General features: G+C 42.4%; 1 protein-coding gene across 10 annotated transcripts in view; it reads left to right on the top strand.

Moving 5' to 3' along the window:
* FAT1 (FAT atypical cadherin 1) overlaps positions 1 to 27244 on the top strand; it is a 126987-nt gene that overhangs the window by 5567 nt on the left and 94176 nt on the right. For all 10 annotated transcript variants that reach the window (XR_014306629.1, XM_082715047.1, XM_082715044.1 and 7 more), the window contains exon 2: positions 9297 to 12579. Coding sequence is in view for 9 of the 10 variants with exons in the window: in XM_082715047.1 (XP_082571173.1) it covers positions 9315 to 12579 (3265 nt within the window). In the remaining variant the exon portion in view is untranslated. The remainder of the gene's footprint in view (positions 1 to 9296; positions 12580 to 27244) is intronic.

Genomic DNA, 27244 nt, shown 5'->3' with positions numbered 1-27244 from the left:
CCTGCCTCTCTTGTGTATCTCTGTAGACTTAGCTTTTGAGCCACCACTGAAGCAGTTATTTCTTTGAATGTTAGAAGTGAAAGGGATCTTAACGGTCATTTAACCTCACTGTCAAGTCTGCCACCACCTGTTTTCCACCCCAGTTTGGCTGATTTTACATAGACTCAGTAAACTGAATCAAATTAGTGCATTATTGTTGCATTAAATGTTGTCTCAGTGGCTTAATTTGTGGCCTAAAGGACCTGACTTAATAACAGGAAGCCGTAAGGCTAGGTGTCTGTTTAATCTTTATGAGTGGGAAATTGCAGTAGGTAAGCTTTCTTTTGACCAATTGTATAAATGGTGAAGCCAAACTTTTTTTTTTTTGTCTCACTTAATTGGTCAATTTGCAAGTGTTAGTTTTTCCTTAGGCACTGAAAAGGAGTTTTTGAAATGAGTGATCCAAGTTATTCGTTTAAGATCTGTACATTGCTATTTTGTCTTCTGATTTCAAATGTAGTCCATCAGAGGAAGAATCTGTATATTTCACATTTTAAACATTAAAAAAAGAAAAAAAAAGCTTACCTTTCTTTAAGTCCCAGATTTAAATGTATTGCCCAAATTCTTGTTTAATCCCAAAAGGTTATTCTATGTGTGGATATATATCTATAGTTCAGTGTCTTTTTGTGAACTATTTAGGAAAATGAGGCAGAATAGAAACTTTCCCCTTCATAGACTATTCAAGCAGAGAGTTTCAGGATAAGCTCTGCATCGCAGAAACTGATCTGGCATCTGCTATAGCAGGTTTGGAAGCATTCTGAGGTGGGTGGTGACCTCTTTCTCAGCTGCTAGAAATCAGAGCCATCTCTGGGGCAGCCATCTGCACTGCTGTTACTGGCCTGGTGGTGGTTGCACCAGGATTTTCAGAAGGATGGATGTGCATTTTCCGATGTTATCCCTCCTTCCCTTCCGTCCCCTACTTGACCCCTGCCTCCCAGTCTCCATGCATTTATGAACTCAGCAACTGTGGATCTCCTCTGTGCCAAACACTGGGCCAGACACAGGATACAGGGTGAACAGATCACATTTTCTGCCCTCACAGAGCTTACAGTCCTGTGGGGGAGAAGGACAAATAAGCAGTTGGTTATATCCACTGTGATAAAAACACGGTAGTTCATCCGAGCATCTTGGTGAGCTGGGCAGGGACGGAGAGGTTGATATTAGGGTGAGTTCTGGGGGGAAGAGTGAATCAGAAGGGAATAATGCAAGGACTCTAAATGACACGTGCAAAGCAGATCTTAGAAACCCTAGTTGTGACATGATTTGTTATTGTTAGGAAAAGGGTTGGTGGATTATAGATGTCTCTTCGATTCTGTTTTTATATGATTTATGACTTATACTTTTTTTTTCTTTTTTTTGGCACAAGGAGAAAATAGAAAATCTATGATTTGGGCTTACGATGTTTTATAGACAGGAGGGATAGTTTTTTTTTTAATGGAGCAGGCGTTAAAAGGGAAGGAAAGAAAGAAATGTAGAAGACAGGTGACAATAACTAAATGTGAGGGATAAAGGGCAGAAAAAAACAATGATTAGCTTATCTTTTATATAAGAAGGTGGGGTGGAGAGTTTTTAAGTTTAGAACCCTCACCACCAGGTGGTGTCATGTGCTCTGGACAGCTTGGTTGTTCCCAGCCTGTGGGAAGTCTGCCTTTTTGGTTTGAAATAGAAAGTAAGCTAATTTGAGATTCAATTAGTCAAGTAGGTAGAAGTAAAATTATCAGAGGTCTTTAATACAAGGCTAAGAAGAATACACTTAATAAGCAGGCTAAGAGGAAACACTGAGTATTCGTAGACTAGGGACTAATGTCGCAAACAAGTTTTTGTGAGATTGTGGTTGATAGGCCAAGTAGTACGGGGGCCAGAAAATTGGAATACTGGGAAGCTAGGAAATGCTGTGCCTGAGCAAATACAAGAACTAGGAGGCAGCAGCAGAAATAGAAAGGGAACAGTTTTCAGAAATTGAGGGAGGAAAGTCCAGTCTCGATAACTTTAGATAGGAAGGTTTGGTAATTAGAAATAAAAGGGGTGTGTGTGTGTGAGTGAGAGAGAGAGAGAGAGAGAGAGACAGACAGACAGACAATGAGAGCGCCTGGGCGAGACAGAGGGAAGTGGTCGGGGCGGGGTGGGGAGGAGAGAAGTATCTCCCTGGAGGGAGGAGGCTGTGAAGATTTTAGTACAATCTCTAGCTTTGCGAATAGAGAAATGGAATCCAAGGATTAGGTAACTTCCTTCAACCCACAGAGTTGGTTAGGGACAAAGCCTGGGCAAGATCACAGTTTTTAATGTCTGCCAGCCTGTTTTTTCTTGATTTCCTCGGTTGCAAACCTGAGTGGTTTGGGAAGTGGTGAAACTCTTCACTGGCGTAGAAATAGTGCAGTGGAATAATCGAGTGCAATGGCTGGTGTTTTGCAATTGGGAGTGGGTGAAAGGCTCGGTCCCCGCAGGTCTGATGGTATCTCAGGAAGGTGTTCCTGCTCTTAAGGGAGGTAAGGCTGGAATGTGGGATTCCAAAGTGAGGTAGTGGGTGAGGTCTTTGAGGATAATACCTTGTGCCAACAGTTGGAAGGACAAGTTTATAATGACAAACTTGAAGGCAAAAGAGTGTTGAAGAGAATCAGGACAACATAGTGTCATTCACGTGTTGTGCTGCGGATTGCCATGTTTTAGGTCGTCTGTGACGCATGAAGGACACCATGGTATCAGGGAGGGTGTGAGTTGTGTGACCTTGAGTCAGCAAGTGCTGAGAAAAGGGCATCTGATTTGCCATTGGCTTGTGACACCAGGAGAAGCTGTTTGTGAGGCCCTGGAGAGCGTTGAGGGGGAGAAATGGTCTTTATAAGAGGCAGAAGTCAAGGTAGCCCAGAGCCCGTTCAGTTTTAGAACTTCCTCTGAACAAGAAAGTGAAACCCAAGGTGTGAGTTTGAAGGAGGGGAAGGTTTGAATGAAGTTTATTTTCCAGAAGGGATGAAGGGGTGTGTGTGTATACAAAGGGGCCTTTTGAGAACGGCACTTATTTCAGTGTGATGCTTGAGAGGGAGTGATCATTTAGAGAGGAGCTTCAGAAAAGGCAGAATGTTTTGGCCTTACAGGGTGTCTTTATTTGTAGCTGGGGTGGATCCCATCTTTGCTAAGAGGTGGGAAGAAGGGAGAATAGGGGAAGGGAGCATTTTAAGGAGAAGAATAGGAGGGACTCTTCCCCGCAGATTTTGCATTTTCTTACCATACAGGGAACTATTCACATTTCTGATCTATTTAGTGAAATGCCTGTACATACCTCTGAAAATAACTCTAATTATAATTTGGCCAGTAAACTTTACTAATTTGGGAGTAAAGGAAGTGGCCAGTGTTAATTACTGGCTACCCTGACAATGTGACATTTACGTGATTCCTGTTTGCAGAAAAAAATACATTAGGTGAAATGATCTAAATCACAGGGGGTAAACTGTGTTTATGGAGCCTCTCTGAGCAACGTTTGCCCTGGAGCGTGGGTGAGGAGAAAGTGGTTGGAGGTGAGTAACAGGTAGTGGTCACGTCATGTCTGTAGAAAGAAGAGAGAAGTGAAGAGCGAGGCATCCCTAGAGCAGCCAGAAATGTGTATGCCACCGGCGTTCTCCTGACTTCTTTTATGACACAGTAGTTAGAAACAGCCAGAGACCATCCTCTTGAGATACCCGTAGACATGGCTTATAGATTCATACAGGAGGTAAATCACGTAGCAGATTTTATTTGGAGGCTACGTAAACATTAGGAGGTCTCTAACTTTCTTAAGGTTTTAAGTCCTGAAGAAGAGTTCTGAGGTGCTGAGGGGAGAGACTTGGGGTTCTCAGCTGTCAGTATTAGTAGTTTGGAGACTGCTCAGAGGTAGATGGGAATCAGTTGTTGATCGTTTGAAGGCAATATCTAAATCATGTCTTTGCGAGAGTAATCAGGCTTATTGCAGCTCCAATCAGAACTAACAACATGCAGAATTACCAGAAGCAGTTAAGTGACACATACCGAGCCTAAGGCTGCTCTTCTGTTCTACATCATAGCTGGGCCCTCCACCCCCATTGTTACTGACAGATGCCTTAACAAGGCTTAAAAAAATCTGGAATGCAGCTAGAAAATAAAGGACCCACCCATTAATTTTTTCAGTATAACAATAAAAACTTTTAAGAGTTCTGTTCATGGCTATTATAATTTATTAGGAAAATGATTTTTTTTTCTCTTGTCTCTGTTATGAAGCTGCACATTGGTCATAGCTGTATTAACAGACTTCCTTATAGGATACAGTCTTTTTTCTGACTCTTATTAAATGATTTTAGAGGCCATTAAATGTTTATTTAATATATTATATTTTTAAAAAAACAAGAGTCACTTACATTTCATGTTCTCTTTGACATCTTTGTGACATTTTTCTTTGAAAATGTAGGTATCTTCCCTGCAGTTTAGACATCTTCAAAAATACTTTTTTAAAAATGTGACACTGTTCAAACTGAGCATTAAGCTCTGAATTTCCGTAATAAGTTCAACTCCAGTGACGCTCTTACTGCTGCTGATACAAAATGGGAGTGTGTGGGAGAGAGCACAGGGAGGGAGAACACAGAGTTCTTCATGTGAATATTTTTGTGTATTTTTGTCACCACGCGTGGAATTGATACTGTTTCCCTATGGTGTGGAGGACTAACAGGCTATTAAGAATTGGGGTCTCTAAGTAATAAATGTACAGCATTTTATAGAATTTATGCATGTGTAGTGCTGCAACCGCCTAATCCTGTCTCAGGAGCATATGAATCTTCACTTAGACCTAAGTATTTGAATTGATGCAGTTACGTTCTCAGCGCCCGGGCTGTGTTCTGTTTTGTGAAGAACGTGCCGTCACAGTCATTGACTCAGAATACTTGACGTGAAGGTCTCCTGAATGAAGAAATATGAGCATGTTAATATCTGATTTCTACTAGAAAAATGATCTTTCTCTCTTATTTATGGATTTTCAGAAATCTATGCTAAAGATTTTTCAGCTGTGGACCTGAGGTTCTTTTCTGTAAGGGCTGAACTAGGTAAACACGCTTGGTTTTCACTTTGGAAAATGCATAGCAGAACTGCTAACTTACTGTGAGTTCAAGGAGTATGATCACTTTCCAAATATCAAAATATAGTTTTCAGCTAAAATCATAGTAGTTTTCATGAGCCTGAACTCTAGGTAATGTACTTTTCAGATGAAATGATACTAGTATCTTTTTATGGGTTTTTTTCCTTTTCCCCTTCAACCTTGTGATTTGTTTGGCGCAGAGGAACGGCCACCATTTCTTGGGTCGTGGCATTTTATAGCAGAACCTGAGTTCATGGTTCTGGGTTACGTTATTAAAGGTTAACAGTAAGTAGGAGTACTTAAAAATGGATTTTTTTCTTCTCCTGACCCAAAGGATTGCCTTTAACAATTGATTGTAATCACAGCGGCATTCTTTTTTTTTTTTTTTTTTTTTTTTTTTTTTTTTCACAGCGGCATTCTGTCAGCCAGGTCTGTGAGTTGGTTCCGGGGTGGAAAGGTTTCTGTGATGGGTGTGGTCCATCAGGTGTCCTCGGCTTTGAGGTGTCCCTGAGGAGAGCTGGTTGAGGAAGGTGGTCCAGGCTCAGGAAAGGGGCTGTGAGAGTGGAGTGGTGCGGGCGGAGCCCGAGTGGCTGAGCGGCCGTGGAGGGAGGACAGAATCAGTGAAGTGATGTGTTGGGTCTCCCCTGAGAAGGCATCTGGGGTCAGGCAGCAGCGTGGGGCCAGCCAGTGTTGATGGGTCATTTCCAAGTTGTGATGTTGGGCTTCAGCTCTTCAGAGACTGTTGGACCTGTCCTGTCTTCACCGCGCCGCCGTTTCCTACTACGTCAGCGACTGTGGCCCGTCTCCTGTGCTGGTACTTCTCCTCTGTCCTCCACATCTTGGGGAGCATCAGGGCTTGGTTTTCTTTGCTTCCCCATCTGTGCTCTCTCCCTGGGTGATCTGATTCAGTTTTGGGTTTTAAATAGCATCTTCTGTATTTTCAGGCAACTCTCAAATTTTTGTCTCCAGGCTGGACCTCTCCCACACATCTCCCTGCCCACTTGAAATCATTAGTTGGGTAACAGTGGGCATTTCCACTTTAACTTTCCAGGACTGAACTCCTGATCTTAATCACTAGATCCTGTGCCTCTCGGAGGGCCTGGCAGCTCCTTTCTCCATGCTCAGCACCCAGTCCTTGGAATCTTGGTACCTGTCTCCCTTGTCCCCTCTCTCTCCTCTTGCTCCCTCCCCTGCCCCCCACCCTGTCCCTCCTATTCATCCAGAATTTAACTGCTGCTCCTCACCTCTAGTATTGGCATTTCTAGGCTAAGCCACCAAGGCCTGTCACTTCTATTAGTGCAGTGGTTTTCTAACTGGCTAATAACAGTGTATCAGTACTAGTTCACTAGTTGTAACTAGTGTACACACAACACTAGTTGTGACTAGTGTACCATAATAATGTGAGATGTTAACGATAGGGGAAACTATCTTTGTAACTTTTCTGCAAACCTAAAAATGCTTCTAAAATTAAAAATTTTTAGAAAAAAAAAATCTCCCTTACTGCCCAGCCCCCAACCAATGTGCCCCAGTCTCAGTGGTCTCTGCTGTTTCTCTAACTCCTGCTTCTCTGCTGGAGGTGATTTGGAGCCCCAAGGAACATTGGCCGTGTCTAGAAACTTTTTTCGGATGGGGGAGTGTGGAGTGAGATGGACGAGATCCAACAGGCTCTTAGTCGGGTAGAGACCAGGATAATACAAAACATCCTAAAATGCATCCTGGGCCTTTTGAATCTAGGGTTTTCTCTTTCCCTTCAGGTTCCTGACCACCGTTGCTTGCCCTTCTTTGTTTTCCTGCTTCCTGCCTCCTCATCAGCATGTGATATACTCTATGCTTGTTTCTCACCAGGAAACCTGTCTTCCATGAGGCTTTGTGGCCAGTTTGGCTCACTTTTGTATCCCCAGCATCCAGAACTAACTCCTAGCCCATAGCAGGTGTTCATTACATAGTTGCTGAATGAATCAAGGAATTGGTGAGGGGAGTAAATGATTGATACAGACACCATGGACATGAGCTAAAAAATTCAGATAGAAGAATGAAAGTGGAGCATGAACATTCCCCCTCAGCTGCCCATTCTCCAGAAGTTACCACTGTTGGCAGTTTATTTTTTTATCCGTCCAGAATTTTTCTGTTCATTTTTCAGCACATTCATGTCTTACACACACAATTCATCTCCTCTCCCTTTTTACAAACATAAATGGGGTCAGTTTCATTTTGCCAGTTAACATATCTGGATGGTCTCCATAGAGCAACATGTAGAGTGCTGTCTTACTCCTTTTAATGGCTGTATAATATTTTATATGTAGAATATAGCAAAAATAATTGTTTACAGTAGAATCCTGGCATAATACCTTGTTGTAAAGTAGATAGCAGTATTAGATCTTGTATAACAAAAGACAGTGCTTGTTAAACATCAGCTTTTTAAGTGTTTCCAAAAGCATTTTCTATACATATATTTATATACACATATATACACGCACACACACATATTGTTCCTAGTTTGTAAATGCCTCAGGATCAGGAAATGACCTTTAGTTCCACGTACTTTACATGATAGCAGATTCCCAATACCTGTAGATTAAGTTGAAGTTTTCCCTTGTTTTGATAAAATCATTGGATCATTACATAATTAAAATTTCCCTGGATATTAGAACTGTTGACCAGTTGAAGAGATTGGGGAGAATATCGTTTTCATGCTTTGTTTAAATGATGATTGTTCTCCTGGAAGCCAAAAATCTACGTAATCTCCTGACTTGATTGGCCGAGGATATGGCAGGGCAGCTAAAGAACAAGGTAGGGTGCCCAGCTGCAGCGTAATTCAGTATCAGTGAAGCTGCTTACTGCTTTGCGCATATCAGGGCTCTTTTTTTTCCTCCTCCTAAAATGACTAATGGGGCAAAGTTGGCAGTGGTGCAGTTAAGCTACTGTAAATTAATGGTGCTGTGCTAATTTCAGCTGGCCTTTGAACCCGCACTCCGGTCCCCGGGTGCTTTCACGTTTGGGTGGGGCTCCCATTCCGTGCATCTTCATCTGAGAGTTCCTTCACCAAGGTGCAGTCTTGCCCTCTGCTGAGTACTGGGATGTTTTGTGAGGCTCCCTTGATTTGCAAGGTGAATTTGTTGGCATGTAGAGGAGCAGTCAGTCTGAAAATAATTGTTCTGCCCACCCAGTAGGCCAGCCCAGTGGCGTTCCTACCTTCCTGCGTTAAAGGCAGTCCTGTCTCAAATGCCTCCTTGCCTTCCACCTCACCCTCTGAGATGGAAGAGCGCCTGCCTACAGCGCCTCCCTTCTTGCTGCCTTGATTGGGCCCTCTCCATGTGTTTAGCTTAGATGCTTTAGCTGTGTGCATATGTGCATGTCTGGTATTCAGTAGTGAACACTGGTCGTTGACAGCATTGGTGAGAAAACACTGACGTGGTTGGTGAAATTTGCTTTGCTGACTTAGGAAAAGTTCTCTTTGACATTAAGCTGCTGGTTTCCCATTTGTAAGTGGACTCTTTTTTTGACTCATGTTGTTTTAGAAGTGACCTCAGTATCAAAACAATGTAATTATTTTATAATTATTTTAATATCCTTAAGTAGTTAATGTAGTGCTAAGCAAGACAATAAACCCTTAAATTTTGTAGGGAGTGAACTTAATTACTCTTATAAAGAAATAATTTCAGGATAAATTTTGAAAGGAGATTACATTATGTCATTATGGGAGGTCATAGGAAACCACCTTTTAGAGTTTTTGTTCTAAATTGCTCAAAACTTCTTGAGCTTAGGGTACTATAGTGGCATTAAATTTGTGAGCTTTGGGGCATTAAATTTATTGTGTATGAGTAAACCTAAAAAATGTTTGATGTCTCCCTTTGTTAACAATTGGTTATATTTGTCTTGAAGATTTAAATATCAGAATACAACTTAGTTGTTAACAGTTGGCAGTCTTTGACATGCCTTACAATTCTTTAACTTGAGTCATCAAAGTATGAGAAAAATATTGTCCTAAACCTAGTAATTCCAGACAAGTTAGAGGTATTGATACCTGGAAAACAGTGAAAAACCTAATAACTATTACATTTATTTACATTTCATACAGATGTACAATACTTTATTAAGTTGTAAGTTCCCAGACAAACTAACAGAACAAATTTACATTGTTTCATTTCTTTGAGGTCTTGATTCTTACTTCTTTGTTCTGTTTTAGGTTCCTGAGGGTTAAGCGATGGGGAGACCCCTGGTCTTGCTTCCGCTTCTCCTCCTCCTCCTCCAGCATTTTGAAGATGGTGACGGAAGCCAAACATTTGCCCAGATGCCTCTCCAGTTTACACATTTCCAGTACAATGTCACGGTGCACGAGAACTCGGCAGCGAAAACCTATGTGGGGCATCCTGTGAAGATGGGTATTTACCTTACAAATCCATCGTGGGAGTTACGGTACAAAATTGTCTCCGGAGACAACGAAAACCTTTTCAAAGCTGAAGAGTACATTCTTGGGGACTTTTGCTTTTTAAGAATAAGGACCAAAGGAGGAAATACAGCTATTCTGAATAGAGAAGTGAAAGACCATTACACCCTCATAGTCAAAGCGGTTGAAAAAAATACTAACGCTGAAGCCCGAGCAAAGGTCAGGGTACAAGTGCTGGATACAAATGACTTGAGACCTCTGTTCTCACCCACCTCTTACAGCGTTTCCTTGCCTGAAAACACAGCTATAAGGACCAGCATTGCAAGAGTCAGCGCCACAGATGCAGACATAGGAACCAATGGAGAGTTTTACTACAGTTTCAAAGACCGAACAGACATGTTTGCAATTCACCCAACCAGCGGTGTGGTAGTTTTAACGGGTAGACTCGATTATGCAGAGACCAGGCTTTATGAAATGGAGATTCTAGCTGTGGACCGTGGGATGAAACTCTACGGAAGCAGTGGTATCAGCAGCATGGCCAAGCTGACCGTCCACGTGGAGCAGGCCAACGGGTGTGCCCCTGTCATAACTGCAGTGACGCTGTCCCCGTCAGAGCTGGACAAGGACCCAACGTACGCCATCCTGACCGTGGAGGACTGTGATCAGGGTCCCAATGGGGAAATAGCTTCCTTAAGCATTGTGGCCGGCGACCTCCTTCAACAGTTTAGAACAGTGAGGTCCTCCCCAGGGAGCAAAGAATATAAAGTCAAAGCAGTGGGTGCCATCGACTGGGACAGTCATCCTTTTGGCTATAATCTGACACTGCAGGCGAAAGATAAAGGGACTCCTCCCCAGTTCTCTTCCGTAAAAGTCATTCGTGTGACTTCTCCGCAGTTCAAAGCCGGCCCGGTCAAGTTTGAAAAAGATGTTTATAGAGCAGAGATCAGTGAATTTGCTCCTTCCAATACCCCTGTGGTCATGGTGAAAGTCACGCCTAGTTACTCTCATTTGAAGTATGTTTTTAAAAGTACACCCGGAAAAGCTAAATTCAGTTTAAATCACAACACTGGTCTCATTTCCATTTTAGAACCAATTAAAAGACAGCAGGCGTCCCATTTTGAACTCGAGGTAACAACAAGTGACAGAAGAGCCTCCACCAGGGTCTTGGTTAAAGTCTTAAGTGCGAATAGCAATCCCCCTGAATTTACCCAGACTGCTTACAAAGCCTCTTTTGATGAGAATGTGCCCATTGGGACGACGGTCTTGAGCGTGAGTGCGGTAGACCCTGATGAGGGTGAGAACGGCTATGTGACCTACAGCATTGCCAACTTAAATCACGTGCCATTTGTCATTAACCATTTCACTGGTGCTGTGAGCACTTCAGAAGACTTGGACTATGAACTGATGCCTCGAGTTTATACTCTGAGGATCCGAGCATCAGACTGGGGCTTGCCGTACCGCCGGGAAGTTGAAGTCCTTGCCACGGTGACTCTGAATAACTTGAATGACAACACACCCTTGTTTGAGAAAATCAACTGTGAGGGAACGATTCCCAGGGATCTAGGTGTCGGGGAGCAGATAACCACCGTCTCCGCCATCGATGCCGACGAACTTCAGTTGGTCCAATATCAGATTGAAGCCGGAAATGAACTAGATCTGTTTAGCTTAAATCCCAACTCTGGGGTGTTGTCCCTGAAGCAGTCGCTCCTGGATGGCGTAGGGACCAGGGTGTCCTTTCAGAGCCTGAGAATCACAGCTACAGATGGAGAAAATTTCGCCACCCCTTTATACATCAACCTAACTGTGGCTGCCAGGCGCAAGCCAGTGCACTTGCAGTGTGAAGAGACCGGCGTTGCCAAAATGCTGGCGGAGAAGCTCCTGCAGGCAAATAAGTTACACAGTCAGGGAGAGGTCGAGGATATTTTCTTCGATTCCCACTCTGTCAACGCGCATGCGCCTCAGTTCAGAAGTACCCTTCCAACTGGCATTGAAGTAAAAGAAAACCATCCAGTGGGTTCCAACGTAATTTTCATGAATGCTACTGACCTTGACACTGGCTTCAATGGAAAACTGGTCTATGCTATTTCTGGAGGAAATGAGGATAGTTGCTTCATTATTGACATGGAAACTGGAATGCTAAAAATTTTATCACCGCTTGACCGTGAAACAACAGACAAGTACACCCTGAACATTACAGTCTCTGACCTTGGTATACCACAGAAGGCCGCGTGGCGTCTCCTAGACATCAGAGTTCTGGATGCCAATGATAATCCCCCAGAGTTTTTGCAGGAGAGCTATTTTGTTGAAGTGAGCGAAGACAGGGAGCTGAATAGTGAAATCATCCAGGTTGAAGCCACAGATAAAGATTTAGGGCCCAATGGACATGTGACCTACTCTATTCTTACAGACACAGATAAATTTTCCATTGACAGCACGACGGGAGTTGTTAAAATCGTGTACCCTTTGGATCGGGAAGTACAGCATGTGCATTACTTAAAGATTGAGGCCAGAGATCAAGCCCGGGAAGAGCCCCAGTTGCTTTCCACTGTGCTTTTGAAGGTATCATTAGAGGATGTTAATGACAACCCACCTAGATTCATCCCCCCTAATTACCGTGTGAAAGTTCGAGAGGACCTTCCAGAAGGAACCATAATCATGTGGTTGGAGGCCTATGATCCTGACTTAGGCCAGTCTAGTCAAGTGAGATACAGTCTTCTGGACCATGGAGAAGGACACTTTGATGTGGATAAACTCAGCGGAGCAGTCAGAATTGTTCACCATTTGGACTTTGAGAAGAAGCAAGTGTATAATCTCACCGTGAGGGCCAAAGACAAAGGGAAGCCAGTTTCTCTGTCTTCCACTTGCTATGTTGAAGTGGAGGTCATTGATGTGAACGAGAACTTACACCCACCAGTGTTTTCCAGCTTCGTGGAAAAGGGTGTTGTGAAAGAAGATGTCCCTATTGGCTCCTCCATATTGACAGTATCTGCTCATGATGAGGACACAGGACGAGATGGGGAGATCCGCTATTCGATTAGAGATGGTTCTGGTGTTGGTGTTTTCAAAATAGATGAAGAAACAGGTAAATACGTTCTTACTGCTCTGGTTTTCCTAAAGGAAATTTCTGCCCGGTGCTAGCTGCTTTACCGTTGACCTCTGTCAGCGTACACACTGCATGCTTTTTGTCCTTTTATAGGTGTCTCTCTGTGTAGTAAGCATTGAGTTTGGAATTAAGGAACCTGAATGACGTGGCATAAAATGAGTCCAACAAACAAACAAAAAAATGAAAGAAAACAAAACAAAAAGAAACCAGGAGAAAATTGTCATCATCACCACTGATACTGATCTTTTAGTTTGTGTTCTGTATTATCAGAGGCATGGTTGTGGTTTTGCTGTAACTTTGAGAAACCCTTCCAGACTCTTTGCAGACTTACAACAGCCCCTCGCACTACCTAGCACACCTCTCAGAGATTACTGTACCCCTAGGAGACAACGCAGTGCACAGAGCAGGCTCTGCTGAAACTTCCATGATGCGGGCTGCTATCCTTAGGAGGTCCTCCAGGTTTTTTTTGAGGATCAGAAGCAGAGCAGGGCTGTGTTGCATGGAGGGAACTTGGCTCTTTTCAGGGTGATCTTGACAAGTTTGTTATTTAACTGCGACGGACGTCTTCTCTGAGATGGGGACACTCAAAATGGCTGCAAGATGAATGGGTGATAAAGTAAAATAACGTGTGAAGTCTGCCCAGCATGTGTTAGAGAGTCTGTTTGCGTCTTAGAGATGGTAGGAATGCTTTGTTATGGGACTCTTCCACCTGGAGTAAGAGCCTAAAACCAGAATATCCAAGATAGCCAGTATAGGCTAGAGTGTGTATTGTTTCGTACTTTGTGCAGATCTCTAATGTAGCTGCTTTTCACAAGACACTGGAGTTATGGGTCCGTCTCCCTGAGGGAGAGGGCTTGCCATAGCAGAGTGCACAGATGGGGTGGCTTAAACCACAGACACTGGTGGTTGTCGCAGTTTGGGAGGCTAGAAGTCGGAGTTGGAGGTGTGGGCATGGTTTTCTTGGAGTCTTTCTCCTTGGCTTGTCTTCTCCCTCTGTCTTCCCTGTGTGTGTCTGGGTCCTGCTCTCATATAGGACACCAGTCCCGTTGGATTAGGGACCACCTGATGACCTCATTTTATTTCTCTCTTTTAAGTTCTTTTCTCCAAATCACATTCTGAGGTACTGGGAATTGGGACTTGAATGCATGAATTTGGGGGGACACAATCAGCCCCGTACCACCTTCCAGGAGAGGCTTTTAGCGCCTGTGTTTTCTGTCCTTAGCCCTAGCAAGAGGTACCAGGCATGTAGAAACTACTCATTAAGTGTTAAACTGACATATGAGTAAATTAGTGATTATTTTGGCTTTGAACGTCCTCTGAGAATGATAGTGGAAATAGAAGGAAACTGGGTAGTAATCACAGTGCTAGGTGAACTGCCCTAGATGGAGTTCAGTTTATTAATCTCCTTGATGTTTCCTTTGTGAACATATCCATTCTAAAAAAGATGCTTTTCTTAATACACTGAAAATTCAAGTTTATATTCAGTAATACCATAAGTTAATTCTATTCTTAACACCCACCCCACCAACCATGTGTACATCTAATATGTATAAAGTACAAGAAGCATGTAATTATCCTAGAAATCAGTTATTTTAGAGGCTATTATATTTTAATGTACTTTTGCTTATTAAAGGGATTCTTTTTCTAATGAGTCATATACCACTCACCTGTGTTAACTGTATCTATGGATTATATGCCACTCTTCGAAAATACCAGATTTTTATTTATTTTTCATTTTTTACTTACTCTTTTAGTTTCTAGAGATTTACTTTTTCTTTTTTTTTTTAACTTTAAATTTCAGTGTAATGTATAAAACACCACATTTTTTTTTTTTTTTACATTAAAGATTATAAATGGCAGTATAATCAGATTCCATGAGATTGTCAGCTGTATGTTGGGGCAATGATTAGCTTTCTATAAACCACTTTGCTTTTGTGTACAAATTAGTGTCCATGGCCTAAAAAATAAAACTGTATACTAGGCAAAGAATTTTATTAGCCTGTTTCAAACATTATTCCCAGCTTCTTCAGCATAATTAGCTGCAAAGAATGAATTGTGTCTAAGCAAAAACTGAAAAGAGCTGCAGTGTCCATGGGGCTTGGACTTAGAAATACTGGGCTCTAGATTTTATCGGACCCCAGAACCACATTTTAAAAAGGAGTGCTCATACATGATAGCCACTGTCAGTAACTTCTTCAGGTTCTGTCTTCTTTAGAAGTTGACTCCTTTCGCTTTGCTTTGTTCTTAACTGGCACACGATCTGGAATGTCCCTGTTACCTTGGTCTCCAGCAGTAAGTGGGGCTTTGCTATCTGCAGGTTGTGTGGGCAGAGCGGCTGCCCGTCTTCGTGGACTGGTCAGACCATCTACACCTAGTTGCTTTGAGATGCTGGGTAGTGTTTCTGTCTTAACTATGTATCAGCGTGGACACAGCGAGTGTTTTCTGCTGGGGAGGCCTGCCGCATCCCTGCTCCTTGATTTCTGAGCACAGTCCCTCCTTTCATACTGGAAATCGTGTTTCCCTCTAACTTCTTCAAGCAAAATGGAAGGTTTTTTTTTTTTAATCATCTGCTGTAGCTGTTCTGTGAACCACCTTCTTTTGACGAGCATGTCTTCTCCCACCGATGCGCAGCTTCTCCTGGTTCACCATCACGTCTCTCATCTTGTTGGAGCAGAGGTGGGACTGCGGGGGCAGGGTCGGGGGGATGACACAGGGACAGGGGAGTAGGGTTGGTGCTCAGTGTGGGTCTCCAGTGGCCCAGCTGAGATGAGGTGCTCACCCCTGGGGACAGAAGATGGCTACTAGAGCCAGATTTTTAAATAATAGTTTAACTGACGGCTGTTGGTTATGCTGTTTTCTTTTAGTCACTCACCTAAAGAGAAATTTGTGTGTGTGTGTGTGTGTGTGTGTGTGTATATATATATATATATATATATATATATTCATACTATCCAATACATATATATATATATGTATATATATATTCATACTATCCATTATTAACTTGAATTTTCAGGTACATGCGAGAATATCCAAAATTTAAGAACTGCAGCTGAAACAATGACTATGTTTGTGAATTTCCCAAGGACCATTATTCCTACCTTTTTTTTCCCCCTTTTTTCCTTTTTGCTCTTGAAAGCCTAAAAAGAATTGGTACAAGTAAAAGTTGAGACAGAAAATAGAACCATAGTTTTACTTTACATTACCTGATGACTTAAATTATGTGAGCACTGCTTTTTGGGTTTTTTCTTTCAAGGGGAAAGAGTATTTTTACATTGCTTTTTATGTGTGTATGTATTATTTTTTAAAGAGATCAAGAGCACATATACGAACAGGGGCGAGGGAGAGAGAACCTCAGGTGGGCTCCATGCTCAGCACAGAGCCTGGTGTGGGGCTCCCCAAGCTGGAGTCAAGAGTTAGCCACTTAACCCACTGAGCTACCCCAGGCACCACTTTTGTTGCTTTTTAAAGACTCATTTAGAAATGAGTATTTTTTTTTGCCTATAAATTTAATAAGAGATTGGGATATTCTTATAACCAGTAAAAAAGGGGAAACAACCAACCAAACAGGTCTGTGTTCTGAAATCTGTAGTAATTTTCAGAGCTGAATGGCAGTGTCAGAGCTTACTTAGAGGGGGCTGAGGGGAGGAAGTGAGACTGGGCGGTGGGGCTGGTGAGTGTGTAAGAAACCGTGGAGTATCTCTATAAATACTGAGATTTGAAGGGGCGAAGTTGGAAATTCTTTGTCATCTGTTGTGTAGTCTTTGACTTTACAGAAAAGAGTACTTAATAACACAGTAGATTGTTTATCTTTTTCTGGAATTGAATCAAAATTATTGAGTAGTATTTACACATTGGCCTGTTACACATTGTAAGATGTGTTTTTGGCAATAGAATTATCAGCCCAAGTTATTTTAGAGATTCTTGGCAAGACAGTTGGCGTGGTACAGAATTCTTTCAGGAAAAGTCAATGTTTGGTGCAGTAGAAATAGTAAAATTAGGTATGTTCTTTTTGGGGGGTAAAATTAGGTATGTTCTTTTTTGGGGGTTTGTCTAACAAATTCCTTGTGGAGAGGTACCCGTCAGATGAAGAAAAGTAGAAGTTCAGGAACACAGGCGGGGGTCCTGTGAAGTCAGCATGAGTTGACTAAATTCAGCATGAGTTGAAGATGGCCTGGCTCAGGTCAGCTTTCATAACACCTTTCTAGAACTTCAGAAGTTGTTCATTGCCTGTTTCTTTCATGCTGTTACTTTGTTTTCTAGTGTAACATGTTATACTGGGCTAATTGCCAAGGAAGGGCCTGTGCAGGACCATGAACTTGCCCACTTAACTGTTTGCTTTTTGCCTTTGACTTAACTTTAAACTATAGTGTTGGTTGAGTAATATAAGTAAGTTTTCTGGGTATTGGACCTATTTCAGCATTGTCAAATAGGTGTATCATTTGCATTCTTTTCATAGAACAGAGAATATAATTAGCAATCTGAATTTAGTTCTTACTATTTTTATGGTCCTGTTCTTTAAAAAAAAAAAAAACTTAAATTTGAAACATCCCCTGAAAAGTAGTTTTTTAACTAGAAATTCTATGAACTATCTAAAATATGTAGGCAAATGTACAGTCCTGTTAGCTCTGCATTTTGTACATATTTTGCTAATTGGCTTTGCAAGGAGGTGAATGGAATCCCTGTGTGGGGGTGATTGTCATTTGACTCCTCTGATAATCTCTCACTGTGTCACATGCTTTCCCTGGAGTGGCCTCTGGATGTTGGTGAACTGTCCTGACAAATCCGTGCCCACATGATGGCTCGTCTGTCTTGGGTTTGGAGGTTCGGTGAAAATGATTTTGGGAAATAGGTCATGTTAGAGAGCCAATCTCCAGGGCTCTTATTAAAATCACCCCCTCCCTTTGTCTCCTGAAAAATCTACAGGGCTGGTCATAAAGCAGATTTAACAAATGTTAGTGGAAGATCGCTGAAGCATGTGTAATTTCACATTTAGATTTTTATTTGTCTGACTTTTTGCTTCTCAGCATTCACCCCCATTTTCAGTTCACGTATGTGCCCAGTTGTTTTGTTGTCAGTTTTAGAGTTGAGCAGAACAGAATCTGGAGGATCCCTCTTGCAGATTTAGGGAATAAATTCAGCTTGGTGTTCCTGGCCGATAGGCACACATCAAGTTAACTATTACTTGAGTATCAGTAAAAAGGTGCAGCTTCTTGTTAGCCTTTAACGTAAGGTAATGTCTAGAAACATGCTTGGCCAAAAGATTTCTTTTTTTTAATTGTTGGTAATTGGGGTCTAGTCCCCTGATGTATGTATTGTAATAAGTTGCCTTAAGTATGTTTTCATTGGTCTAGAGTACTTTGGTACAGTTTTTGGCTGTTAGTATAATGCATCCCAGTAAGAGGGTTGCCCTTTTCCACTTGTACTTCTCTACTTATTTAGGGAAACCATGTTTTTCATTAAGATAAGAGCAATTTTCTAAACTTACAAGTTTCTAAACTTACTAATGCCATGTTGCTCTTAGAATCCCAATTGTGGTTTCAGAATTGAAATTTACATTTCGGTGAAAAGACATGGGAAGAATTAATATGGAAGTACAGCTGTTGCAACAAGATATCACCATTCACGAAGTATGGGAGGGAAAATAGGCACAAGAGTCCATGGTTACATTCACACCATGAGGGAGTGTTAGCTACTGCTCGGTTCCTGGATTACCCATCTGGGGACTGGCTCTGGCTCTCCTTGGTTAGGGGACACAGAATGAACAGATTTGTATAGTGGGACCAGAAGGGAATTTCAATCCAGGCTAACTTTTTTTTTTTTTTTAAAGATTGATTTATTTATTTGACAGAGAGACATCACAAATAGGCAGGGAGGCAGACAGAGAGAGAGAGAGAGGGAGGGAGAAGCAGGCCCCACGCTGAGCAGAGAGCCTGATGCGGGGGCCCGATCCCAGGACCCTGAGATCATGACCTGAGCCCAAGGCAGAGGCTCGACCCACTGAGCCACCCAGGCACCGCTCAATCCAGGTTAACCTTATTGTTGACCTCAGTGAGAGGGCAGATGTTTCCGGGGCTTCTTTCTGATCTGGCAGAAGTCTGAATCTTAATTACTCCAGTTAAAACAAAACAAAACACTTTCCCAACTTAAAGTAGAGTATCATGCATACAGCCAAGGACCTAGGCTTTTTTCTTAGGGCCTGCTGGCATAACAGGACATAGAATGCAAAGAATGATATTAATGACCTCAAGTGTTGGGACCAAAAAGTCTGTAAGAGTGCCTAACAGCTGGGCAGCCCTGAGGAGTGTGGTGTGTGTGGAGGGACCTGTTCCCGCTGCTGGGGCTGTGTCTAGAGTGTCTGGCAGCAGGGACTGGAACAGGGACTGGGGGGAGGCCGCGTGACGGAGTCCGCAGATTTGTCGCCAGAAGGGCTTTGGTGTGGGCATCTCCTGTCTCCTATGCAGTGGCTCCTGTCTTGTTCTTTTTGTTCTCTTCCTCAGGAAGTTGAACAGAAAAGAAACTGACTTCTTAGCCACAGTGAGATTGAAAATCAGAGCTTGGCAGGAATTATGTGATGATAATGTGCTGTTGCTGGGTTTAGGAGTAATGGTCTGCGCGCACGCCCGTGTGTGTGTGTGTGTGTGTGTGTGTGTGTGTGTGTGCGCGCGCATGCGCGCGTGCGTCTGCGTCTGCGTCCAGGCAGGGAGGGCATGTCATTTCTGTCAGGATTAGGTTCCTCCTCTGAAGCTGGAGGATGTTAAGGTGAAAATAGAATCTAATTAGGAATCCTAAAGAAGTTCATTTTGTTTTGAGAGAAAACAGGATCTGCTTCTCTTTAGTTATTTGTATGATACTGAGCAAGTTGGTGCTTGAGGTCCTGACTGAGTACTGGTTGGGGGAGGAGTTGTGTTGTAAATCTCTCGGGGCTGAGATACAGGTGGTATTCTACAGAATGTGGGGGGAGCTCTGCATTGCCTTTATATAATCCTAAAGGATGTGTAAGGGCCAGATCCAGGATGGAGTAGAAACAACTGAAAATATGCTCTGTGCTTTCGGTGATGATGATGATGGTAAGGATGAAGGGCGTTCTAGAATAAACCACAGACACTGTCACCACTGGCGGCTGTTCCAAGCACTCTGTGTGTTTCCATTAATTTAGTTGTCACAACTACCAGATAGATAGCTATCCCCGTGTTACTGGTGAGGGGACATTCACAGAGAAGTGAAGTCACTTGCTTAGGACCACGTGGGTACTAAGTGGCAGAACCAGCTGGCCTGCCAACACTGCACTTCACTGCCTCTCACCCTTTACAGAGTGATCTGGAGATGCCCTCAGGGAGCCCATTTGAAAACCAGTAGTTGAAGATTTATTTATGAGAGCACAGTGGGAGGGGCATAGGGAGAGGCAGGGAGCCTGATGTGGGGCTGGATCCCAGGACGCTGAGATCATGACCTGAGCTGAAGGCAGACACTTAATGGTGAACCACCCAATTGCCCCCCAAAACTAGTGGGGTGGGATTCTGGGCTGAACTGGGTTGAGAGGAGCTGGCTGGAGACCTGAATGCTAGATTTGAGACTGGTCTTGAAGGAGTATTGACTCTAACAGTCTTCTTCCATCCTTTCTTCTCAAGCTGTTGTATTGGTCTTTAGCATTGAAGTGAACAGGATTTTAGAAATATGTAGGGTGGCATTTAAGCAATTTAAGATTATTCCAGTGAAGTGGTTAGTAGTGGGGGACTCGTGCTGAGTACAGACAGTGAGTTTTCCTTAGTGAAGACAGATCTGGTTTGTAATTGTGAAGGTCCAGTCATCTCATAAATACAAATGCTGCTGGTGTGAACTGTACAGGATGTTAATTGGAGCTTTTTCTCATTGAAACAATGTTTTAGGTGGTTGTTAGGGTCCTGGCTAACCTTTAAAATTATTTTTAACCCACAGAATGAATAGCTGACGTTAACTTAACAGCCCACCACTTCTCCACTGAGTCACGGTCCTGGTAGTCCTTGTTCTCTGGCCTTGTCCTCAATGCAGGTCTTGGCTTCAGCATCTGTCCTCCGTGGCCATCTGGTTTGTGCCAGTGAACTTGTTCTCCTTCTAAGCCCTCTTGGCAAGGGACCATTTTTATGTTCTAAGACTTGCTGAAGACTTGACTGTTCATAACTTGTTGAGTGGCCTCTGTGTATAGACATCTAATGCTCGGCTAATATCTGGCCTGTTTATTTTTGTTTTTGTTTTTCCTCCTATTGCCTACCTTGCCCAATTATGAAAATTGAGTGGGTCTTAAAACATTTTAGTGTTTTGTCCCTTGTTGGATTTTGGTTTTTAACCATTGAGTTCCTGTTGTTTTGATTTTGTGGGGTTTTTTTTTTAAGATTTTAAAAAATTTTTTGTCAGAGAGCATAAGCAGGCAGAGTGGCAGGCAGAGGCAGAGAGAGAAGCAGGCTCCCTGCTGGATAGGGAGCCCGATGTGGGAGCCCAATGCAGGACTTGATCCCAGGTCCCTGGGATCATGACCTGAGCTGAAGGCAGCAGCTTAACCGACCCAGCCACCCAGGCGTCCCAGTTTGTGGGTTATTTTCATTCATAAGCCTGGATTTGTCAAGATTTTATTATCTGTTTGCTTGTATGTTGTATACTGTTGCATACAACATACAAGTGTATTTGCATCAACAGTGTGTTTGCAGTTACCTTCATGGCACTTTTTAAAAAAAGTCAAGCAATGTTGGTTATAAATAGTGTATCCTGCCCAAGACAGCATGCCATGAAGCACAGTCTTTCATATCTTTGTTCCCGGGAATAAATGGGCTTGGAAAGCTTCCTCTTCACAGGCACATGCCTGTACTTGCTGAATTGGCAGGTCCCCGGTGTAACGGCAGTGACAGGAGGTCCAGGGAACTCCTCACACGTGCGCTTGCTGGGGCAGCCTGCCCAGTGAAGCTGCCTTGCGGGTGACACGGTGGCCGCTCCGGAAAAACTGAGGAGGGTGTGGAACCTGCTGCCTGGCGGGGCCTCTGCGTGGCTGAGTGAGCCGACCTGTCCAAAGAGATTCGTCAGGATTGTCATCTTTTTAGTTTCAGCCTCAATGATTTTTTTCTTCTTTTTTTGAAAAAGTTACCTAGCAGCTTCTGTAGTTTCTTAAGAATTATTTCTCATTTGTGATTATTTAACCATATTATCTTTTGATTGCTGATGAACTTTTTCTTTTTTTAAAGATTTTATTTATTTGAGAGAGAAAAAGCTTGAGAGGGGAGAGGGTCAGTGGGAGAAGCAGACGCCCCACTGAGCAGGGGGCCTGATGTGGTACTCGATCCCGGGACTCCAGGACCATGACCTGAGCCAAAGGCAGTGGCTTACCTGACTGAGCCACCCAGGTGCCTGAGCTTTTTCTGTCATCATCTGTATATAATGAGAGGTCCCATTAATTGGATGCTTGTTGTGAGCCAGCACTGTTTTCAAGTTCTTTTACTAAGTTATCTCCCTAGATCATCCCAATAATTCGTGAGTAAAATTAGACGGTAATATGCTGTGTTCATGTAGGGCCTGTGTGAAATTCTAAAGATACGATGAGTGATGGGGATGATGGTACGTACTGACCTCGTGCCATTGAATTTTGCAGTCTGTGTGTGTGTGTGTGTGTGTGTGTGTGTGTGTGTGTGTGTAGTGGTATAATAAAGATTGATGTGGTTTGAAGTGGGCTTTGAGGGTTTTGTGGTAATACAGACCTAATTTTTGAAACAGAGGCCTTCTGTCTCTCATCAGATCTTTCTTAAAACCATTTGGTGTCTCCCTTACATAAAGCCCAAAGTTTTTAGTGCAGGCTGACATGCCTCCCCCTGCCACTAGTCCGTGTTCTCTCCTTGGCTCCCGCACGCCTCCTGTACTTCAGCCAGATGGAGCCAGGCCCTCCCCGCCCCGCTCTGCCCCATTGTGTCCTGTCTCCCTGCCTTTGGGTGACACGTTGACCCCTAGACGGGCTCTTACTAACCCTGACTGCATAATAAATCTCTCCTGACAAGCCTTCGCTCATTTTTCTTCTTTTTTTGTATGTCTTTTTTTTTTTAATATATATTACTATAAGTATCACTCTCGTTTGAATATGTATTTGTCCTTTTTCCTCTAAATTGTGAGCTTCTTGTGTGTGTGGATGCTAAATCTTGAACCACTGGACTCAGAAAAGAGGCACCCAGTACACCTCGGTTAGGTCGGCCTCGGCCTCTCGAGCCATTGTTGCCTCTCTGGGAACAGGTAGTCTGCTTTGTTCCAGGAGCACTTTCTGTATGTTCTTCTGTCACATGTCAGGGTGTTATTTATCTCTGTCTGTCTGTCTCCCAGAACTCAAGGACAGAGTCGTCTTGTCTCCTCTTCTAGCCTCTCCTAAGCACAGTGGCCGACAGGGCCAAGTGTAGCCCTTGTTTGCACAACAAACCAACCAATTGTACCCTATGAATGATGGTGCTCATAAGGTTGACGGAAACCTTTCCTTTATCTCCTGTCCGTTTCTAGACTTCCAGGCACTGGTTCTTAATAGTTTTGACATCCTAAAAACCTCTGAAAATCTGTGGGAAACTATACATTCTGTCTTCAGAGACTGCAATTAGGTTGTCGTAGCGGGAGGCTCGTGAAGAGCTGAATCTTTATGTCCCGGGATTTCTGGTTTTCTATCTCTCTGTTCTGGGAGTTCCAGGGCTGCCAGTCCTCACGAGTTCTCTTGAAGGAGAATCAGATAGCAGTGAGAATGGTGGTGGTAGTGCTGGTGGTCATGCTGGTGCTGGTGGTGGTGCTGGTGGTGGTGATGGTAATGGTAATGACGACAATGACTGTCTTAGTGACGTGCATTTGAAAAAGGCTCAACAGCCTGCACCTATTTGTATACACTTCATGGCTTCTAGTCTAACATGTAGGTGTCATTGCTATTTTATAAATAACGTAGATCCACTGTACGGTAGATGAGTAGCAGCCACTTTCCTGTGTACTTGTGTGTGTGCTTGATTTGATTCAGAGCACTCTGTCACCTTCAAATGATGCTGTGGCCTGTAGTTCTTTACAAACCTGTGTCATCAGTCTGGTCTCCTGTGTAAGTGACAAGACAATTATACTAAAATAATTGCAGTACACACAATACACAATATATCTTTTTTTTTTTTTTTTAACAATACATCTATTTTTAAGTGAAGCAGCCCTCTAGGCCAGGATCTGATCTCTTGTGTTGGCAGTTTACCATGGAAACCCTCTGCTGCTCCGCTAGCATGCTTTTATTTATTAAGGTAGAATAATCTGTCAGACTTCTAATCATAACGTTAACTTTCTTCACAGACTGGATTTTTTTAAATGGACTTAAAAAATCAGAGCATTTGGGAATTAATAAACCATTTTAGTTTTGTGTCAAGAGTCCCTTATTCTGTACAAAAGAAAAAAATGGAAAATAATGCCTATTGTTAACAGTTGCTCTTCTCATAATTAAAAGGTTTTCTCCTATTGTAAAAGGAGCGGTGAACAACTTTACAGTGACAGTTGGAATAGATGTATATGTGGCAAAATGTTCTGATCTGCGAATTATACTCCTATCCCTTCAAGTCAGTATGTTTTTTGACCCATGGAGATGAGTCTTTGTAAACAGTTATTCTGGAATCTTTCAGGAAGTTTTCTATTTTGTAAGTTGAAGACATTTGGTTAGTTGAAAGCAAGAACAGCTCTTTGGAAAAGGACTTTAAAGTTGAGTCAACTTTAAAGTGTTTTAAAGCAGTCCCACTGTAAATTCTTAGTTAAAAGTTCCTCTGAAATTCATTTGCTTTTAATTCTTAATATTTTTATTTGCACCTTTACTCTTAAAGCTGCTTGACATCAGGCAGTCCCGTACATCTTTGTCTTCTGACAGTGCTAGGCACAAAGCTGGTATTTAGTAAATACTTACTCAGTGATGTTCATCTTTTGATAAACCCAGGAAAAGTTTGTCACATAGTGTTGTTCTTTTGATCTTTTGCTCAGCTGAAGGTGTTTACATTTTTAATGGAAAAAAGATGAATTTGCTGTGTAATACTGAGTTAGTTTATTGGGTGAAGCATCAGAATAGAACTCAGTTTCTTTTAAAGGCTTGATCTCAATACTTTTTTTTTCTTTTTCAGAAGTATCTTTTCTAGATAGTGTGTGAGCCTCATGTAGAAGATGAAAGCTGATTGATTAGGAAAGCATGAACATGAATAATACCCATGTTTGGTTTTAATTAGCTCAGTGCTGTTGATTCTTAAAATAAGTCAAACTAAGGATCATCACATCTACAGAATATAAAGTTTTATAAATTAAGGCTCATAATTTTTTCAGTGGTGTTTTACATGTAGTGTATGTCAGGAATGATTTTAGCATATTAAAAATCTGTTTTGGTCATTATCTTTCATAATCTAAGCCTTATGAGCATAGGCAGGGACTTTGTTTTGTTTTGCTCTAGATTGCTGGTGCCTGGAACTGTTCCTGGCGCATGCGTGGGAGGCCCCCAGCTAGAACTTGACGAATGGGTCCAATTTGAACGTGAGTTCGATTATTCCAGAATATTAAAAGGAAACCCATAAGTAACTATTACTGGGAAAGACGTTTTAAATTTGTTCTCTACTCCCAATTAGAATTTCCTTTCTGTATCCAGTGGAAGTGTCGTACGTGCCTGAGGACTGCCTATTCCTTCAATGCAGTAAACCTGCTCTTCCCTTTCAAATGCCCTCTCGTTCTGTACCTCTGAAGTAGCTAAAAACAAGAAAATTACAACAACACCCATAACACTTCAGTAGCAGTGCAGTTTCCTTTTGTTTATATTTCATTCTGTGAGGAAACAACTTAATATGTCAGATTGAGTACCAAAGCCTAGAGTTAGAAATCTTAAAATCTGTGACTTTTCAGGTGCATAATAGTGGGTGAGGCCTTGCTGTTTTCTTGGACTGTGGAGTGGGCTATTGCCTCTAGCATCCCCTGGAATGGAAAATACTACTTCCTTTTTTTAAGATTTTATTTATCCTCTTACTTGAGAGAGAGAGAGCAGTGCACAGGTGTGCTTGCGAGAGCTGGAGGGGAGTTTGTTGTCATCTGCATAAAGTGATTCAGCAGTAAGAGAAGCAGACTCCTGGCTGAGCAGAGAGCCTGATGTGGGACTCAGTCCCAGAACCCTGGGATCATGACCTGAGCCAAAGGCAGCTGCCCAACCGCCCGAGTAACCCAGTTGCCCCTACTTCTAAGTATAGTAGATGAATATCCATTTACATTATACATGATATGGCAAAATTTTCGACTTTTGAAAGACTCTCAGTAGGATTTATTTTTGTTATTATCACTATTGGTGAATTTCTTAAAGCTTCAAAGAAGTAATTACCTCTAGAGATTCACAGAGTCTTTGAAACTGTCCATTTCCTGGATTAAATTGAGCGGTATAAATGTAACCTTTTAAAAAGCTATTTGTGTTTATTTTAAGTCTTTGGTTGTTTCTGCTGATGGGGTGCTATTTACAGATAAGCAGACCTTCTTTTAAAGCCTAGTTGAATTAAGGGAAATCCAGTGATGAGGCTGTTTGAAGGAGAATAAAGTATGTGAAAACTAAGAATATTTTTCTCACATAAAGGAATGCATCTGAATAGCAAATTTTTTTAAAAACTCTTGCTTGGCCTTGGTCTGCCTTTGTTACCCTGGCCTCTAATTCTTTGAACCTTTCATCCATGTGAATAGACAGCAGTGGCTTCTTAGGTTAATTCTGTTTTTCTAATTTATAAAGAATTCTTTGGATGACTAAAGGAAGGTCTGAAAACCTTTGTGGAAGTTCTCTCTGCATATTTGGGTAGAGATCTGTTTGAGGATGCACATTGGACATCTGAGAACAGGTGAGTTTTACACAAATGGTTCTGGGTTCTAGATTAGATGAGGGAGATTAGAAAATGTGGTGGGTCAAGTGCAAAGATGTTCAAAGCTCAGTTGTAACTTTTATTACATATGGGCTGATAATAAGCACTGTGGAGGACATTATAGAGAATTGTATTATTTTGGGAAATAAACTGCCCTAAAATGTAGCAGCTTTAAACAGCCACCATTTATTTGGGTTACAGTTCATTTGGTTGGCAATTTGGGCTGGACCCACGCACCCACGCCGGCTTTGTCCTCTGCTAGTTTCAGGCTGGATTTGTTCCCATAAGGTCCCTTGCTGATAAGCTTGGTGGCTTGGCTCTGGGAGTTGGCTGGATGTTGGCTGCAGGCAGGGGCTCCTGGGGCCTGTGTCTGTCATTGTTCAGCTGCCTAGCCTGGATGTCAGTCTTCCAAGAGCTAGATGAGAGAAGTAGCTAGATCTCGTGGCCTAGGTTCAGAACTCCTACATATTCCTTTCCCCCATCCTGTTGTCCACATAAGGTGATTCAGCAGGTAAGAAAATAGGCTGCCCGTCTTGATGGGAGGAGTTGCAAAGTTTGGGATTCATTTTTTAGTGTACTGTAGAGATACTTTATCAGATTTTATTTTCCCCCGTTGATGAGGACATTCCCTTTGGATAGAAAATGTGCACAAGAATTTAAAGGCTTTTGAAAATTGGGAAAATATCTGTGGTGTCTTAAAAAATTTATACCTTACTCAGCTATATATTCAGATTCTTGGGGCGCCTGGGTGGCTCAGTGGGTTAAAGCCT

Source organism: Mustela nivalis, assembly GCF_964662115.1.
Source record: "Mustela nivalis genome assembly, chromosome: 20".
Lineage (NCBI taxonomy): Eukaryota > Metazoa > Chordata > Mammalia > Carnivora > Mustelidae > Mustela > Mustela nivalis.
The sequence above is the reverse complement of the archived record's forward strand: the minus strand, read 5'-3'. Positions and strand labels throughout refer to the sequence as shown.